Source organism: Salvelinus fontinalis, chromosome 18 (assembly GCF_029448725.1).
Source record: "Salvelinus fontinalis isolate EN_2023a chromosome 18, ASM2944872v1, whole genome shotgun sequence".
Lineage (NCBI taxonomy): Eukaryota > Metazoa > Chordata > Actinopteri > Salmoniformes > Salmonidae > Salvelinus > Salvelinus fontinalis.
The window spans coordinates 36,773,198-36,793,187 of record NC_074682.1 but is presented as its reverse complement, the minus strand read 5'-3'; the positions used below and the strand labels follow the sequence as shown (position 1 = coordinate 36,793,187).

General features: G+C 42.7%; 1 protein-coding gene across 1 annotated transcript; it reads left to right on the top strand.

Annotated features, from left to right (window-relative positions):
* Window positions 1-11,965: 11,965 nt before the first annotated feature.
* Window positions 11,966-19,975, top strand: LOC129815437 (E3 ubiquitin-protein ligase DTX3L-like). Its single transcript, XM_055869274.1, has 10 exons — window positions 11,966-12,139; window positions 14,771-14,851; window positions 14,949-15,053; window positions 15,245-15,298; window positions 15,527-15,661; window positions 15,986-16,226; window positions 16,513-16,685; window positions 16,803-18,335; window positions 18,478-18,695; window positions 18,949-19,975. Exons 1-10 carry the CDS (start codon window positions 12,095-12,097, stop codon window positions 19,016-19,018), a joined length of 2,655 nt encoding a protein of 884 aa, XP_055725249.1. The 5' UTR covers window positions 11,966-12,094; the 3' UTR covers window positions 19,019-19,975.
* The last annotated feature ends 15 nt before the right edge of the window (window positions 19,976-19,990 follow it).

Genomic DNA, 19,990 nt, shown 5'->3' with positions numbered 1-19,990 from the left:
CCGTCTCAACAAAAGTAAATTAACTTGACTAGATTCAGCCAGTCGATGTACCATTAGCCAAAAGTTGACTAATGCGTTAGCTATTCTTTTTGCCTCAATCACACTAGAACTCAATCAAACCGCTATGCCCTCAGTCGAACCACCAAACAGGCAAAGCACCAATACTGGCTCTGACGCTCGTTGGATGTGGCAGGGCTTGCAAACTATTACAGACTACAAAGGGAAGCTCAGCCGCGAGCTGCCCAGTGACACGAGCCTACCAGACGTGCTAATTCACTTCTATGCTCGCTTAGAGGCAAGTAACACTGAAACATGCATGAGAGCATCAGCTGTTCTGGACGACTGTGTGATCACACTCTCCATAGCAGATGTGAGTAAACCCTTTAAACAGGTCAACATTCATAAGGCCAAAGAGCCAGATGGATTACCAGGATGTGTACCGAGAGCATACGCTGACCAACTGGCAAGTGTCTTCACTGATATTTTCAACCTCTCCCTGTCCGAGTCTGTAATACCAACATGTTTTAAGCAGACCACCATAGTGCATGGGCCCCAGAATACTAAGGTAACCTGCCTAAATGACTACCGACCCATAGCACTCACATCTGTAGCCATGAAGTGCTTTGAAAGACTGGTCATGGCTCACATCAACACCATTATCCCAGAAACCCTAGACCCACTCCAATTTGCATACATAGTCCATCTGTAAACTACCCACCCAATTTACCTACCTCACCCCCCATACTGCTTTTATTTATTTACTTTTCTGCTCTTTTGCACACCAGTATCTCTTCTTGCACATGATCATCTGATGATTTATCACTCCAGTGTTAATCTGCTAAATTGTAATTATTCGATTTATTGCCTACCTCATGCCTTTTGCACACATTGTATATAGATTCTCTTTTTTTCTACCATGTTATTGACTTGTTTATTGTTTACTCCATGTGTAACTCTGTGTTGTTGTCTGTTCACACTGCTATGCTTTATCTTGGCCAGGTCGCAGTTGCAAATGAGAACTTGTTCTCAACTAGCCTACCTGGTTAAATAAAGGTGAAAAAAAAAAAAAGAATAATAATAATCATAATAATAATTTGCATACCGCCCCAACAGATACACAAATGATGCAATCTCTATTGCACTCCATACTGCCCTTTCCCACCTGGACAAAAGGAACACCTATGTGAGAATGCTATTCATTGAAAACAGTTCAGCGTTTAACACCATAGTGCCCTCAAAGCTCATCAATAAGCTAAGGACCCTGGGACTAAACACCTCCCTCTGCAACTGGATCCTGGACTTCCTGACAGGCCGCCCCCAGGTGGTAAGGGTAGGTAACAACACATCCGCCATGCTGATCCTCAACACAGGGGCCCCTCAGGGGTGTGTACTCAGTCCCCTCCTGTACTCCATGTTCACTCGTGACTGCACGGCCAGGCATGACTTCAACACCATCATTAAGTTTGCCGATGACACAACAGTGGTAGGCCTGATCACCGACAAGACAGCCTATTTGGAGGAGGTCAGAGACCTGGCCGTGTGGTGCCAGGACAACAATCTCTCCCTCAACGTGATCAAGACAAAGGAGATGATTGTGGACTACAGGAAAAAGAGGATAGAGCACGCCCCCATTCTCATCGACGGGGCTGCAGTGGAGCAGGTTGAGAGCTTCAAGTTCCTTCGTGTCCACATCACCAACAAAGCACACCAAGACAGTCGTGAAGAGGGTACAACAAAACCTATTCCCCCTCGGGAGACTGAAAAGATTTGTTATGGGTCCTCAGATCCTCAAAAGGTTCTACTACTGCACCATTGAGAGCATCCTGACGGGTTGCATCACTGCCTGGTATGGCAACTGCTCGGCCTCCGACCGTAAGGCACTACAGAGGGTAGTGCGAACATCCCAGTACATAACTGGGGTCAAGCTTTCTGCCATCCAGGACCTCTCTACCAGGCGGTGTCAGAAGAAGGCCCTAAAGATGGTCAAAGACTCCAGCCACCCTAGTCATAGACTGTTCTCTCTGGTACCGCAAGGCAAGCGGTACCGGAGCACCAAATATAGGTCCAAGAGGCTTCTAAACAGCTTCCACCCCTAAACCATAAGACTCCTGAACACCTAATCACATGGCTACCCAGACTATTTGCATTGCCCTCACCCCTTTTTTTTTACACCGCTGCTACTCTCTGTTGTTATCATCTATGCATAGTCACTTTAATAACTTTACCTACATGTACATACAGTTGAAGTCGAAAGTTTACATAAACCTTAGGCAAATACATTTAAACTCAGTTTCACAATTCCTGACATTTAATCAGAGTAAAAATTCCCTGTCTTAGGTCAGTTAGGATCACCACTTTATTTTAAGAATGTGAAATGTCAGAATAATAGTGGAGAGAATGATTTATTTCAGCTTTTATTTCTTTCATCACATTTCCAGTGGGTCAGAAGTTTACATGCTACCAAATACTAATTGAGTGTATTGCCTTTAAATTGTTTAATTTGGGTCAAACATTTCGGGTAGCCTTCCACAAGCTTCCCACAATAAGTTGGGTGAATTTTGGTCCATTCCTCCTGACAGAGCTGGTGTAACTGAGTCAGGTTTGTAGGATCCTTGCTCGCACACACTTTCTCAGTTCTGCCCACACATTTTGTATAGTATTGAGGTCAGGGCTTTATGATGGCCACTTCAATACTTTGACTTTGTTGTCCTTAATCCATTTTGCCACAACTTTGGAAGTATGCTTGGGGTCATTGTCCATTTGGAAGATACATTTGCGACCAAGCTTTAACTTCCTGACTGATGCCTTGAGATGTTGCATCAATATATCCACATAATTTTCCTATCTCATGATGCCATCTATTTTGTGAAGTGCACCAGTCCCTCTTGCAGCAAAGCACCCCCACAACATGATGCTGCCACCCCCGTGCTTCACAGTTGGGATGTTGTTCTTCGGGTTGCAAGCCTCTCCCTTTTTCCTCCGAGCATAACGATGGTCATGATGGCTAAACAGTTCTATTTTTGTTTCATTAGACCAGAGGACATTTCTTCAAAAAGCATGATCTTTGTCCCCATGTTCAGTTGCAAACCGTTGTCTGGCTTTTTTAAGCGGTTTTGGAGCAGTGGCTTCTTCCTTGCTGAGCGGCCTTTCAGGTTATGTCGATATAGGACTCATTTTACTGTGCATATATACTTTTATACCGGTTTCCTCCAGCATCTTCACAAGGTTCTTTGCTGTTGTTCTGGGATTGATTTGCACTTTTCGCACCAAAGCACGTTCATCTCTAGGAGACGGAATGTGTCTCCTCCTGAGCGGTATGACGGCTGCTTGGTCCCATGATGTTTATACTTGCGTACTATTGTTTTGTACAGATGAACGTGGTACCTTCAGGCGTTTGGAAATTGCTTCCAAGGATGAACCAGACTTGTGGAGGTCTACAATTTTTTTTCCTGAGGTCTTGGCTGATTTCTTTTGATTTTTCCATGTCAAGCAAAGAGGCACGGAGTTTGAAGGTAGGCCTTGAAATACATCCACATGTACACCTCCAATTGACTCAAACTGGAATTGTGATACAGTGAATTAAGTGAAATAATCTGTCTGTAAACAATTGTTGGAAAAATTACTTGTGTCGTGTACAAAGTAGATGTCCTAAGCAACTTGCCAAAACTATAGTTTCTTAACAAGACATTTGTGGAGTGGTTGAAAAACGAGTTTTAATGACTCCAACCTAAGTGTAAACTTCCAACTTCAACTGTATTAACTTAACTGACCGGTGCCTCCGCACATGGACTCTGTACCGGTACCCCCCTGAATATAGGCTCGCTATTGTTATTTTACTGCTGCTCTTTAATTACTTGTTACTTTTATTCCATATTTATTCTTATCCATATTTTTTAAAACTGCATTGTTGGTTCGGGGCTCGTAAGTAAGCATTTCACTGTAAGGTCTACTACACCTGTTGTATTCGGGGCATGTGACTAATACAATTTTATTTTATTTGAGATAGCGCTATAATAGTAGCTAACTTTAGATGCTAGAGCTGAACTGGCTGTGGTAGCTACTGTCGTGTATTGATGTGATGTACTGATATATCACGTCACCACGTCAGTAAAGGACTATGGGGCTTGTTACACGGACAGTGATGGAGTTGAAGTTTACCGCAGTCTGGTTGATGGCGTTTGAGCTGTTCGTGGATGGTAAAGTATTAATACTATCCGGTGGCGTTGATGCGGTTACGAAACAACGGAGGAGTGCTTTGCTTCTACATCATGCTGGGACAGATGGGCCCTGGGCTAACATTAGCGCGGACACTCTAACTAGCCACACAATGAAATTGAAGTGCAAATGTCCACCATGCATGCGAGTACAGATGCAAAAGATAATGAGACCGTGCATTGTGTTTTCAAAAAGGAGGGGATTTATCACAAAAAAAGAGGCAGAGTAAGAAAACAGAAGGAAAAGACACATCAGTGAAGATCTGCTAGCATTGTGGACATGGACATGCAGATCATTTTGAAAAGGATCCTGCTTGTCCAGCACATGGGCAGACCTGCAAGAAATGTAATGGGAAGGACCATTTTGCTAAAATGTGCAAGACCAAAGGCTACTCGAGTCAGACTGTGAAATGTGTTGATTCAGAGGAACAAAACCGAGACTATGCATTTGGTAAATGAGAACCGTAACTCAGACAGGATCACGTTCTCAGTAAGAGGGGTCAATATATTAATGTTAATTGACTGTGGCCACGAGTAACATACTGTAGATGATAGCACATGGGAAATGTTGAAAGCCAAGGAAATCAGGTGACATTCATCACCGAGTGAGAAAAAGTTATATGCATGCTCATCAAGCAAGCCATTACCAAAAGAGGTTTTCACATGCCAAATCAAGTTAGGCAGCACACAGGCTGAGTTCACTGTGCTATGTGGACGTGTATAACCGTAACTAGGTAAAGAGACTGCCATCAAATTTGGTGTGCTAAAAGTGGGTGTTGACATAGCAGCAGTGACAGATGTAAAAACGCAGATAAAATAGCAATACCCCAAGTTGTTTGAAGGGGTGAGTAAGCTAAACACAAAGCAGATCAACCTACATGTTGATAAAAATGTGACGCCAGTAGCACAGGCCCTCAGGCATGTACCATTCCACCTGAGAGAAGCTGTGGAGAAAAAGAGAGAGTTACTACAAAACATGGACTTAATCGAGAGAGTGGATGGTGCGCCACACCATGGGCGAATCTGGTAGTGGTAGTGCCAAAATCAGACGATGACATAAGGCTGTGTCAGGACATGAGACAAGCAAACACAGCAACCATACGTGGCAGGTACCCAATCCCCACAGTAGATTAACTTCTGCAAGTGTAACAGTTTAACTTTAGACCGTCCCCTCGCCCCGACACGGGCACGAACCAGGGACCCTCTGCACACATCAACAACGGTCGCCCACGAAGGATCGTTACCCATCGCTCCACAAAAGCCGCGACCCTTGCAGAGCAAGGGGAACCACTACTTCAAGGTCTCAGAGTAAGTGACGTAACCGATTGAAAGGCTATTAGCGCGTACCACCGCTAACTAGCTAGCCATTTCACATCCGTTACACTCACCCCCTTCAACCTCCTCCTTTTCCGCAGCAACCAGTGATCCGGGTCAACAGCATCAATGTAACAGTATAACTTTACGGCGTCCCCTTGCCCCGACACGGGCGCGAACCAGGGACCTTCTGCACACATCAACAACGGTCACCCACGAAGCATCGTTACCCATCGCTCTACAAAGAGAGAGAGCAAGGGGAACCATTACTTCAAGGTTTCAGAGCAAGTGACGTCACCGACTGAAAGGCTGCTAGCGCGCACCACCGCTACCTAGCTAGCCATTTCACATCGGTTACACAAGGAATGAATGGGTCTGTCATGTTCAGTAAACTGGATCTTAAATGGGGCAATCATTAATTGGAGCTAACACCAGAGTCAAGAGGCATAACAATGTTTGTAGTGCATAATGGGATATACAGATATAAAAGACTCATATTTGGAGTTTCATCGGCGAGCGTGGGCAGGCATCGAGGGGGCGTAGAACATATCGGATGACATGCTTCTACACCTGAATTGCTTGCTGTTTGGGGTTTTAGTCTGGTATTGAGATATCAGCTGATGTAAGAAGGGGTATATAAATACATTTTATTTGATCATCGCCCTCAGACAAGGAGACCCATGTCCAGCCTCAATAGGCGGGAGAACTGTGGGCTGACTCTCAACTCGGAGAAATGTCAGTTCGGGCCTCTGGGTTCGCGCCCAGGCTCTGTCGCAGCCGGCCGCGACCGGGAGGTCCGTGGGGCGACGCACAATTGGCCTAGCGTCGTCCGGGTTAGGGAGGGTTTGGCCGGTAGGGATATCATTGTCTCATCGCGCTCCAGCGACTCCTGTGGCGGGCCGGGCGCAGTGCGCGCTAACCAAGGGGGGCAGGTGCACGGTGTTTCCTCCGCACATTGGTGCGGCTGGCTTCCGGGTTGGAGGCGCGCTGTGTTAAGAAGCAGTGCGGCTTGGTTGGGTTGTGCTTCAGAGGACGCATGGCTTTCGACCTTCGTCTCTCCCGAGCCCGTACGGGAGTTGTAGCGATGAGACAAGATAGTAATTACTAGCGATTGGATACCACGAAAAATTGGGGAGAAAAGGGGATAAAAGAAAAAAAAGAAATGTCAGTTCAACATTGACAAATTGGTGTTTATGGTCATGTTACTCTCACAGAAGGGCATTGGACCCACAGCTGAAAGAGTGAGAGCAGAGGTCGAGGCCAGAGAGCCTGAGACGGCAGAGGTTCCTAGCTTTCTAGGCTTAGTGGGCTACAGCAGTAGGTTCATTTCCCAGTTCTCTACACTCTCAGAGCCTCTGCAGAAGTTGACCAAGAAGGACACAACATCCCACTTTGGATCAGAAAAGGCATTTTGGACATTAAAACAGAAACTTGCCGAAGCTGCGATACTCGCGTACTTTGACAAAGATGCTCCCAAAAAGTAAAAGCAGACGCAGGACCAGTGGGCCTAGGAGCTTTGCTCGGGCAAAAACAACACAGAAATGGTTCCAGTCTTATGTGAGCAGGAGTCTGTCAGAGTGTGAACCCAGATATTCACAAACTGAGCGTGAGGCCCTTGCATTGGTTTGGGCTTGTGAAATGCTTCACCCGTATGTATACGGCAGGGAATTTGAACTAGTGACTGATCATAAGGCGTTGGAGGCTATTTACAGTCCTCGCTCAAAGCCATGAGCATCGAACAGTGGGTGCGGAGACTACAACCGTACGACTTTCGTGTTGTCCACATACCAGGGAAAACAATATTGCTGACCCTCTGTCTCGTCTAATTGGAAAGACTGCAGTGAAAGACTCTCACACACATGGAGCAGAGGAGTATGTGAGATTTGTGGCTGTGTACGCAACTCCAAATGCAATGACCACAAGGGAAGTGGAGGAAGCATCAGCTACAGATGAAGAGCTAAGAGAGGTGAGAAATGCTATTGAGAGCGGGTGTTAGGAGACATGCCAGGCATATGCACCGATAGCAAATTAACTGTGTGTTATCGTACAATTAGTCCTAAGGGGAACACGCATTGTTTTGCCACATGCACTTTATGCCAGGTCTCTATCCTTAGCTCACGAGGGACATTTGGGCATTGTAGTTACAAAACAACATCTCAGGAGTAAAGTATGGTGGCTGGGCATGGACAAGGCTGCAGAGAGACACGTCAAGTCATGCCATGGTTGTCAGACTGTAGTACGACCAGATGTGCCAGAACCGGAGACCCACAGCGCTACCTGATGGGCCGTGGCAGGATGTCGCCACTGACCTATTGGTTCCACTACCAACTGGACACTCAATACTAGTAGTTGTAGACTATTACAGCAGATAATATGAATATGATCTCATGCAATCTATTACCGCAGAAAAGGTGATTGATAATCTGGAGACTATTTCCAGTCGTCATGGTCTACCATTAATAATCTGATCGGATTGTGGCCCACAGTACGTGTTATCCCAGTTCCAGAACTTCAGCCAGAAAAATGGGATACAGCATGGAAAAATTATGCCACAATGGGCATAGGCAAACGGTGAAGCGGCAAAATTCCTCCCTCATGAAACGGATTCGCATTGCACTAGCTGAGGGGCTGGACTGGAAGCGGGAGCGGGAGCTAGGCAAGTACGTGACAGTCTATAGGTCCATTGATCACTCTACCACGAGCAAGAGCCCAGCTGAACTCCTTTTCAAAAGGAAAATGAGGGGGAAGCTTCCGGATATAGCTACACCACAGAGTGACCTGGAGACACGGGACTATGATGCTGAGCAGAAAGGGAAAGCCAAGATCTATGCAGACAACCATTGCAGAGCCAAACACTCTGACGTGGACATTGGAGATTAGGTTCTCCTAAAACAGGACAAAACAGACAAGTTCACAACAACCTTCAACAAGACACCACACACTGATCAATAAAGAGGGAAACAATGTGGTTGGTCAATCTCCAACCTGAGCTAGGTATTCAAGGAATAAAACATTTGTGAAGAGGTATACAATTGAGGAACAAGATCCACAACTAAAGTACACCACACAACTGAAAGAGACTGTGGAACAGAGTCCTACTCTGAGATATTGCATTGAATCCAAACCAGAGACTATCTGTTAGGGATCACCACAAAGACCACAGACACCCAAGCCAGTCAGGCTTCACAGATAAATTAAACTGCCACAGAAGTTAACACTGCAAGGGGTAAAGGAAACCAGTATAAACTGAAAAAGGAGGACAAATGCAAAGATTCTGAATGTTTGAATTATGTTGTGAAAAAGGTGCAGAATGTTTTGCTACAGTAAGAAAAAAAGAACAATACTGTTTTGTTTTGCTTAGAAGTAAGCTTAAAGGGAGAGTATATTTGGGCTCCTGAGTAGCACAGCGGACTAAGACACTGCATCTCAGTGCTAGAGGCGTCACTACAGACTCTGGTTTAGATTTTTTATTCTATTTATTTCACCTTTATTTAACCAGCTAGGGCAGTTGAGAACAAGTTCTCATTTACAACTGCGACCTGGCCAAAATAAAGCAAAGCAGTGCGACAAAAACAACAGAGTTACACATGGGATAAACAAAGGTACAGTCAATAACACAATAGAAAAATCTATATACAGTGTGTGCAAATGTAGTAAGATTAGGGAGGTAAGGCAATAAATAGGCCATAGTGGTGAAATAACTACAATTTAGCATTAACACTGGAGTGATAGATGTGCAGATGATGATGTGCAAGTAGAGATACTGTGGTGCAAAAGAGAAAAAAAAATAACATGGGGATGAGGTAGTTGTATGGGCTATTTACAGATGGGCTGTGTACAGGTGCAGTGATCGGTAAGCTGCTCTGACAGCTGATGCTTATAGTTAGTGAGGGAGATACAAGACTCAGTGATTTTTGCAATTCGTTCCAGTCATTGGCAGCAGAGAACTGGAAGGAATGGCGGCCAAAGAAGGTGTTGGCTTTGGGGATGACCAGTGAAATATACCTGCTGGAGCGGGTGGGTGTTGCTATGGTGACCAGTGAGCTGAGATAAGGCGGGACTTTACCTAGCAAAGACTTATAGATGACCTGGAGCCAGTGGGTTTGGCGACGGATATGTAGTGAGGGCCAGCCAACAAGAGCATACATGTCGCAGTGGTGGGTAGTATATGGGGCTTTGGTGACAAAATGGATGGCACTGTGATAGACTACATCCAAAATGCTGAGTAGGGTGTTGGAGGCTATTTTGTAAATGACATCGCAAATGACAAGTCAAGGATCGGTAGGATAGTACGTTTTACGAGGGTATGTTTGGCAGCATGAGTGAAGGAGGCTTGGTTGCGAAATAGGAAGCCAATTATAGATTTAATTTTGGATTGGAGATGTTTAATGCGAGTCTGGAAGTAGAGTTTGCAGTCTAACCAGACACCTAGGTATTTGTAGTTTGTAGATCCCATAGGTCGGCGCACATTTGGCCCAGCGTTGTCCGGGTTAGGGTTTTGCCGGGGTAGGCAGTCATTGTAAATAATAATGTGTTCTTAACTGACTTGGCTAGTTATTATAAAGGTTACTTTAAAAAAAATTACAATTAGGAGAACAGAAATAACAACACAAACAGATTTCAGTTGTTTACTGGTAACAAAGGTTGCTATACAGGTAAAGAATGAGTTTGGTTGTGTATGTCAGGTTGACATTGAAGTTCATATCCAAGTAAAGGGGATGTCGTGTATTGATGTGATGTACTGATATATGACGTCACCACGTCAGTAAAAGGAATGTGTGGCTTTTTACACGGACAGTGATGGAGTAAAAACATGTTGAATTTTACCCTCGGGTCTGGTTGATTCAATTCAGTATAATATCCTAACTTAGCCCACATAGTAAGTATAGGCTTGAACAGCAGCTACTAGCTAGCTAATTCATTCACATCAGTCGAGTGGGATGAAACATGAACTAACGTTACATGTCAGTTACACTACTAGCTCAGCACTGGGAATAAACCAACGTTTCAAAGGACACCTCATATGCTCATAGGTCTGCGGACAGAGCTCAGTTTTTATGTCATACATAATTATTGATGTAGTTTATAGGCTCATCAGAAATGTCCAGATCCTGAAATAGGCAAAACTAGAAACTGTTCTCCATGGGTCATGTGTAGATCCTAGCTTATAACACGATTTTGAGACTGTGGCTGCCTGCCCCATGATTAAATGCCTCAATAATGGAATATCGAATGACATTCATGCTTTCCTGTAAAATCGAGTGGTTATGTTGTCTAAGCTCGTAGGTACTCAAGCTTGTGTTGATCAGTTGTATGTTATTGAGCCTATCCACAGTTATATAGACTACAGGTTAAAGTGCTTAAGGTTGTAAAAGTTGTGGAAGTGGCTGTCTCACTGACCTAGACCAATTTGGACTGGACACATGACCCACTACAGTGACTGTCAATCATCAAATCATTGGAATGAAGAATTTTTATTTATTTTTATTGAATGACATAATATGTAAGATCAAAAACATTAAGAAAAAAACATTTATAATTTCTGTGTTGTCAGGAAGCCACGACTATTAATTGGCCAAAACTTATGGTGCACGGATTGAACCAGAACGGATAATTAAAAACACATTTGAATAATGAAATCATTATTTCGTTTCTCGTTATTTAATATGACCTTCAGACAATAAAAAAATAAAAATAAACGTTGGTTTGATTTGAGATTCAATCAAAGAAATGAGCAACGACCCTTTGCTCGTTTTTTTATCTTGTCATCTAATAGGAAATATTATTGTCCAGAAAGTACACGGACCCGACTAGATGCAATATCTCTTTGGCAGGGGTAGCCTATTTGGACTAGTCCGCCGACAACAACATTAATTGAAAGAGTCAATGATTTATTCAATATATTTACCTTTAAAAAACGATAATTGAATTTTGTTTGGAAGTTGGATCGTGAGAATAAAGGCTATACAGTATTTTCTTGTTTTTATGTACCGTCTATGTGGATTGTGGTTAATTTGGTCCATCCATCCGCATACAGTACATTGAGTAATAATTTTAGCAAATTAAACCCTACAATGTGCCATAGGCTACCTGGTATGTAACCTAGACAATATTTTAGCAAAACTTCGGGCCCACCTGGCACCGAAAACAATTTAATAAACTATAGTATAGCCGTAATATTAAAATAGAAAATATGCATAGAAAATGACAAGTTCATAATGTTTTCTTTTTTAATCAATTGAATAATCTGTGAATCAAACGAACAATGTATTATTCTCGATGCGTATTTATGTTTTAATCTAAAACTACACGCGTTATATTCTAACTAGGCCTATTCACCTCGAGTTTTTTAGGCTACTAAATTGACATAGGTTATCGTCAACCTTGGGCTGTGTTGCAATTTGTGAAACGAAAGTGATACTATTTTCTGTGGCGTCGCGCAGTTGGCCCAAAACGGCAATGAGAGATTTTCGTATTGATGATATTCATCCAACGAATAAGGCCTATTTCCTGCTGTGTAGGACACACGGAGTTTGACTGGGTGAAGCAAGAAGACTTAAATCAACATGGCAGAAAATGACGTTGACATGGTGGAAGTGGGTGATAATAATGTGAGTATGCTGGTTTGAGGACAAATACATGAGTACCTTTAATATTGCAGCGACCAAAAGCAACACCCAGCGGTTCGGATCTCTTGGCGTAACCGTTAACATGCTGACCACACATCTCGTCCATTTTGATTTTGTCGGCCTACTAGACGCAACCAGGACACGCAGGTTGACATATGAAAACGAACTCTGAACCAACCAACTATATTCATTTGGGGACAGGTCGAAAAGCATAAAACATGTATGGCAATTTAGCTAGCTAGTTTGCAAATTTCTCCTGGGATATAAACATTGGGTTGTTATTTTACCTGAAATGCACAAGGTCCTCTACTCCAACAATTAATCCACAGATAAAATGGTAACAGTTTATAGTAATATCTCCTCCTTCAGGCTTCTTCTTTGAACTTAATATGGCGGTTGGCAACCAACTTTAAGGTGCATTACCACCACCAACTGGACTGTGGACCTCAGTTCACCTATCAATCACCCACATAGGTATATGCTCCTAAAAACTGATGGAAGAGGTTGGACTTGCAGCATGTCAAGCTTCACAAGTAAAACCAAGTTCTATTGTAGCGCTTGGCTACACTGATGCTCATTGACACACATGAGCAATGTGGGTGCAATGATTTAATAACATGTATGTGTACATTTATTTTGCAACACGTGTGTGCTGTGTGGTCAGTATGTAAGGTGTTGGGTTGGGTTAGGGTCCCGGTCGGGGCTACTTCCAAATTCATTACATTGGTGTCAGAAGTGGGGTGGGGTGGCGCGGGAGGGACTTGAGGCGCTCTCCCGAAGGAGGGGGTAGTGTACAGCCCAACACCTAGCAACCTGGTCAAGAGGTTTGGATCTCTTGGAGAGTAACTGTGTTGGGTTGACAGTCACTTGACCCGGGTTCCTGGAATATGAATTCGCTACAATATTCATACATTCATTTATTTTTAGCCAAACAGCAGCTTGTTTGATATAATGGGTATATTATTTTGCATATTGACCAGCAGTAATAGATAAGTTGTTTGACATAAGCTCTCCATCATTTCTAACAGAGTTTTTAATTAAACATATAATTTTAGTAGACATTCTTATCCAGAGCGATTTAGGATTAAGTGCTTTGCTCAAAAGCACATCGACAGATTTTACATCTAGTCAGCTCAGGAATTCAAGCCATCTGTTACTGTCCCAATGCTCTCAACCACTAGGCTACCTTCCACCTTTTAATCTTAAAGGACAAAGGGAACTAACTACATCTTACTTTCTCCACAGATAATTGTCTGTTAACCTGTTTGCATCTCTTTCAAGACACTTGCAACATTCGAGACAGTAAATTCTCCTGATACTGGGAGCTGTGAATCTGCATGAGAGCACCAATCACAGCAATTCCCAAGGGCAGGTTTATACCATAAGTACCGTATCAAATGATGCAGCTGGGATAGCCAGGGATATACTTAAGCAATAAGGCCTGAGGGGGTGTGGTGTATTGCCATTATATACTGAACAAAAATATAAACACAGCATGCAACAAATTCAACAATTGTACTGAGTTGCAGTTCATATAAGGAAATCAGTCAATTGAAATTAACTAGGCCCTAATCTATGAATTTCACATGACTGGGCAGGGGCGCAGCCATGGGAGGGCGTAGGCCTATCCACTTCGGAGCCACGTCCACACACTAGGGAGCCCCACAAAAGGGCTTTATTAGAGACAGAAATACTCCTCAGTTTCATCAGCTGTCAGACGATCCCGCAGGTGAAGAAGACAGATGTGGAGGTCCTGGGCTGGCGACAGAGGCAGCTTATGGTAGAGAAATGAACATTCAATTCTCTGGCAACAGCTCTGGTGTACATACCCGCAGTTAGCATACCAATTGCACACTCCCTCAAAACTTGACATCTGTGGCATTGTGTTGTGACAAACCTGCACATTTTAGACTGGCCTTTTGTCCCCAACACAATGTGCACCTGTGATCATGCTGTTTAATAAGCTTCTTGATATGCCACACCTGTCAGGTGGATGGTGTATCTTGGCAAAGGAGAAATGCTCACCAACAGAGATGAAAACAAATTTGTGCAAAACATTTCAGAGAAATAAGCTTTTTGTCCATATGGAACATTTCATGTTTTATTTCAGCTCATGAAACATGGGACCAACACTTTACATTTTGCCTTTATATTTTTGTTCAGTATACCATGGCTAAGAGCTGTTATTAAAGGCTCTGCATGGTCAATCCGATGTCAGCAGTGGCCGTAGAGCATTTACCGCAATACTGCCTCTACAGAAGTCAGGGCATTCATACTTTGTTGTAAAGGTAGTGGTCAAGGAAGTGAGTTTGTGTTTATACAGGACCTCCCGCTCCCACCTACCGTCAACCAATCATGTCTATACGGAGCCCTCCGCATTCTTTAAAAATGAATGTAAATATAAAGCTGTTCATGAGGGTACACTTAAAAGTTACTAATGTTTTACCTAAAAGGTGGATATGTGGAACTAGACGAACCAAACAACAGTAGTTTGCTTGTGTTCGAATTAGATTGTATGAGAACCACATTTCTTCAGGAAGAGAAACTGCACAATGAGAATTGCACTGTATGTGAAAATCTACAACCCATACACATCTCGCTCTTCTCTTGCAGTCTGACCCAGCCTTGGCTGCCAGTGGAGCACCGCACTATCCACAATGGGAGTCTCCGAGCCCCCATGGGAGAGGTGATAGGGTAGGTATTGTTTTTCTTATGTGGAATCATTTAAGACCACAATTATGAAATGTACTATTCTGGGATGAAGATATTAACCCTCTCCCATCTCTCTCAGACCTATTCTTCAGGAACAAGTTGGGAGCCAGTGATAGTAACACAGCCACATTCATGTCCTACCAGTCACACCCAAAGTACTGATTTGACTGATGATAAGCAAAAGGTAAGGAGTAACAGTGTAATTATGATCATGTCAACTAGTCTCTGACTCAGGCCTGAGAAAGCAGGTGATCTTATCTTTATCATACCTGTTTGCATAGACTATCCAATGCTGTTTCATGAAGTTGCCAAAACTAATCACAATTAAAGTTAGGGTAAGATCAACATCATACTGATGTCCAGTTATTCTTTCAGGACCTGTATTTGACAGATGATGAATCTGACAAAGGACTGGATACACCACCCCAGGTTAAGACCACAAGTTGACCATTTATTTTTAAATATCTGAATGACATGTAAGACGTTATATAGTACATGTTAAAGAATAACCATTATTTTTATTAGTAAATGTTTTTTCTAAAGCTCTGATGACAGAGAGAGCTATGCATTCTAAAGCTCACCTTTTAAGACTATAGTCCAAATGGAGTTGAAATTGATTGTTAGGTCAAAATCATATTGAATCTCTTATTTTTTCAGGGCACAGATCTGTATCGGTCAAAGGAGGAGATGAGTCTGGATCCTCCTGCTGGAGGAGCTGCTGGCTCTAATAAAGACAGAGAATCACAGAGAGATCAGCATTCTCCCATCAACTCCCAAAGGACTCAAGATGTGGTAATTCTATCCAACAGATCACAGGATTTTCTAAATTTCACATACTATAAAATGTTCTATTTCAATCAGCCTACTATTTAGAACGCAAGTATGGGTATTTGGACACGGACAGTGTTTCTGTTATTACCCTAAAAATCCCAAAATATATAAATAAATTATTATTATTTTTAAAAAATAATATAAAAAAATCAGGCTCTGATTTGTACCCAAGGAGCAAAATGAGATTATCCACTATGAATCTCAATTACTAAACTACAGGTCCTCTTTAGGACTGAATAAGCTGTTACGCCAGCAACCATATTTATGCTCAGACATTTTTTTCAGGATCTGAATCAAGCTGAGGTTGAAGAGAGAAAGCAGCCATCAGCATCTCCAGATGAGGCTACAGTCTACGTCACTGTCAAGTGGCCTAGGAAAGACCTTCCACCAAAATGGAAATCTACACTAGAGAAAACTTTCCAGTCATGGCTCAATAAAGACTTTGGTGATAAGACTACAGATTGTACCTTGAAAGGTCTTTATTACAATGGGTCATGGGCTGAGGTCAAGATAAGTCCCTCAACAGGTGAGAATGATGGAGTCAAAAATGTAAAGTTCATTACAAAAAAAGCTAGTACCCATTTTAAATGTTGAGGATACACAAGCCATGGTGCTGCTAAGAAGAAAATATTCACATCAACAGTACATTATTAATGTGTTGCAGAGTGAATTCTCAAATGCATGCTTTTATCTGGGAAGAAATATTTTATTAGATATGTGAGCATATTTGATTTGGTTACAGTTATTGTTATCTTAAATCCTTATTTTATTCTTAATGTTAATGTTAATATATTAATCTGCCCTATTTGAAGATCTAAAAGTACTTCTGAATCGGAGGGCAACACAGATGACCTTCAAAGACGAGGCCAAGACAACCGCTACTGTGCAGTTTCACAAAACTGCACCATCTACATCCTGGAACCAATCAGACTGTAAACCTAGCTCAATAGATGGCTCTCCTCCAACATCACACACTCCACAGGATGTAATTGGCTTTGCTTTTGTAAATGTTTGATTATTTGATTGCATTTTCAAATCAACTATAATATAAAGTATAGATGTAAGATATGTAAATCTTTTTAATATTATATTTTCCCACTAGGTCAAACTCCCAGTGACTGTACATACTATCATTGATCTCAGTGGCATCCCACATGAAGCACAGGTTTCCCTTCAGACCAGGTTCAGTCAGTACCGCACTTATCACTCACTGACCTTTACTGGGAACTTTGAGGAAGGGGAGAAGTTCTACAGAGAGGTGCACAAGGTCAAGGAAGCTGAGGCTGGGCCAGCAGGTGATTGGAATGGTTTAGCAGTGACACCAAGCATGACTCACAAGGGAATGAACACCCATGAAGGCCCTGGGCAAAAGGAAATGAGATTTCCAGTCCCACTGACCCTCTTTGGGTACATGAACCAGGCCTACCAGAAGGAGATGGAGGACATAGAGAAAAGAAATGGAGTCAAAATCAATGCAGATGTGAAGGTGTCCATCAAAGAAGATTCAGCGAAAACAGGTCGAGATTTTCTGCTGCCCGAAGCCTACCAGGAGTTAATTGACCTCTTCCAGAAGTGTGCAGGTGATTTTGACAGCATCTCCGCACATCTGCCACACATGAATCTAGAAGACCTCCAGAATACACTGAAGAACATCCAGAATGAGGAGTCCAGGCTGGTGCTGAATGTGTCCGCCAACAGTTGCAATGTGTTTGGGCCGAAGCAGAGCATGGTAGCAGTCGGGAAGGCTTTTGGGGTTGGCCACAGCTCCACAGTGAAGACCTTCGGAATGGATCACAGCTCCACAGATGAGGCCTTTGGATCTGGAAGGAGATCTACAGAGATTCCACAGAAGATTGTGCTTGACATCAAAGACCCACCGGTGTCAAGTGGGCTGTCCATGGACCCAGCCCACTGGGAGCTGATTAAAAAAATATTTGATGAAAAAATAAAAGCAATCCAAAATAAATTTGGAGTAGTTTTCATGAATAATCCCTCTCAGGGGAAGGTCAGAGTGACAACCAGACCTATCAAGTCCCAACACACTGCCTCTCTGGAATGCCACGCCATCAGAGCTCTCATGCACCTCTACCAGAAGGTTGCCACGTCAACAATGAGCTGCTACCTGCTAGACACTACCCAGGCAGGGACTGTGGGGGATATGTTGGAGAAGATCCGCTCTCGACACCAATGTGTTGGGGCAGGAGAAAACTACGGTCCCTGGAGGCTGATTGGCCTACCGGAGCATTTAGGCCCTGCTGTCAAAGAGCTTGAAAAGAAGCTGGGTGGGCATGTGTTTAAAGAGGAAGACAAGCAGAGGATTGTGTATCCTGAAGACTTCAACACAGGAGCAGCTGAGGTGGGAGCAGCTGGAGAAGCGACATGCCCCATATGCATGGATATATTTACCAACAAGGAGAAGTTGTCGTGCACCCATGAGTTTTGTAAAGAGTGTCTGAGGCGGTCAGTGGAAACCATGGGCCCCAGCTGTCCTGTGTGTAAGGATGTGTACGGGAAGGTGGAGGGAGACCAGCCTGATGGAACAATGAAACACACTATTTCTTACACCAACCTACCTGGATTCACTCAATGTGGCACGATAGTTATCAACTATGATATTCCAGATGGAAAACAGACGGTAAAAGCCTCAGGTTCTTCATTATACTGTAAATGTAAAAGTTGACAATACATTATCTCCCAATTTCCACTGCAGTGTTTTATATTTACACAGCCATTTGTTGCCTTTGCTATTAGTTTGTGTTTACATTGTCTGTTTTCAGAAGAAACATCCCAACCCTGGGAAGCACTTCTATGGGACCAAAAGAATGGCTTATCTACCCAATAACATGGAGGGGAATGAGGTCCTGAAGCTGCTGAAGAAAGCATTTAATCAGAGGCTGATTTTCACAGTTGGGATCTCCAGAACCACTGGGGCAGAGGATGTAGTGACCTGGAATGACATTCACCACAAAACCAACATCGAAGGAGGGGCACAAAAGTACACCATCTAAGACTATAGATATGAATAAACTTCTGTATGCTTCTAGTGACTAACATGGTTAACATTTTCTTATGTCATGTATAAAAGTTTTTTGTCTGTTTTGCATTTACTCGATTCAGGTTAAGTGTCTACTACTACCTTGCCTGGGGGAACAACATTGATCCCTCATGAGATTTGAACCAGACGCATGCTCAGAAATAATTGGAGAATTTGTTTAATTCAAAGTTGTGTGTGCTTTGTGTTTGCCCAGTTTCGGCTATCCTGACCATGACTACCTGAGAAGAGTGAAGGATGAGCTGAAAGCCAAAGGCATCAAATGAAGACATTTTTGGAAATAGAACAGAAGACTAGTTCAGTTGAGATTCGATACTTTAAAATTATACATTGAGGGGAAAGCTATACTATGGAATGTTTGTTGATTGTTTGCCATATCACTGTTCCCTCTGGGTTGTGACAATACTACAGTACAAGAGTCTTTTGGAAAAATATTTTTGGTGTCAGGGACCATTTTGGTTAAGATTCTTTGTTTTATGAAGCCATTTGTCTAAAAAAATGTCAACTTTCGGGGATTTAGTTTTTGATTGGTATACTGGTAGTTATTTTTATTATAGATGCTTGGATCTAGGCTAACGTGTGAGCTATGGATCTAGGCTAACGTGTGAGCTATGGATCTAGGCTAACGTGTGAGCTATGGATCTAGGTTAACGTGTGAGCTATGGATCTAGACTATCGTGTGAGCTATGGATCTAGGCTAACGTGTGAGCTATGGATCTAGGCTAACGTGTGAGCTATGGATCTAGGTTAACGTGTGAGCTATGGATCTAGGCTAACGTGTGAGCTATGGATCTAGGTTAACGTGTGAGCTATGGATCTAGGCTAACGTGTGAGCTATGGAACTAGGCTAACGTGTGAGCTATGGATCTAGGTTAACGTGTGAGCTATGGAACTAGGCTAACGTGTGAGCTATGGATCTAGGCTAACGTGTGATCTATGGATCTAGGCTAACGTGTGAACTATGACAAAATATCTTGAATGATTAGAAATATGTAACATTAATCTTGTTTGATTATTATGTCAGTGCTTTTAAACAGAATGGTAACATTCAGATTTAAAATCAACCTCAACATATAATTATCAGTTGGTGATCTCATTATTAGACACAGATCCACTTGCTCACTTAAGGCCCAATAAACGTGTTCTTGTGTGATTAACTCAAGTTTGCGTTGAATTTTGTTTGATGATTGGTAATGAAAATAAAAAGTTAATTTAAGACTGATCTCACGTTTGTTTAT

Excerpts from the sequence above, each read along its gene's own strand:
- LOC129815437 (XM_055869274.1), top strand. The coding sequence starts at position 12,095 with ATGGCAGAAAATGACGTTGACATGGTGGAAGTGGGTGATAATAAT. Across the intron at positions 14,852-14,948 it reads CCCATGGGAGAGGTGATAGG|ACCTATTCTTCAGGAACAAG; the intron begins GTAGGTATTGTT and ends CATCTCTCTCAG. Across the intron at positions 18,696-18,948 it reads ATCGAAGGAGGGGCACAAAA|TTTCGGCTATCCTGACCATG; the intron begins GTACACCATCTA and ends GTGTTTGCCCAG.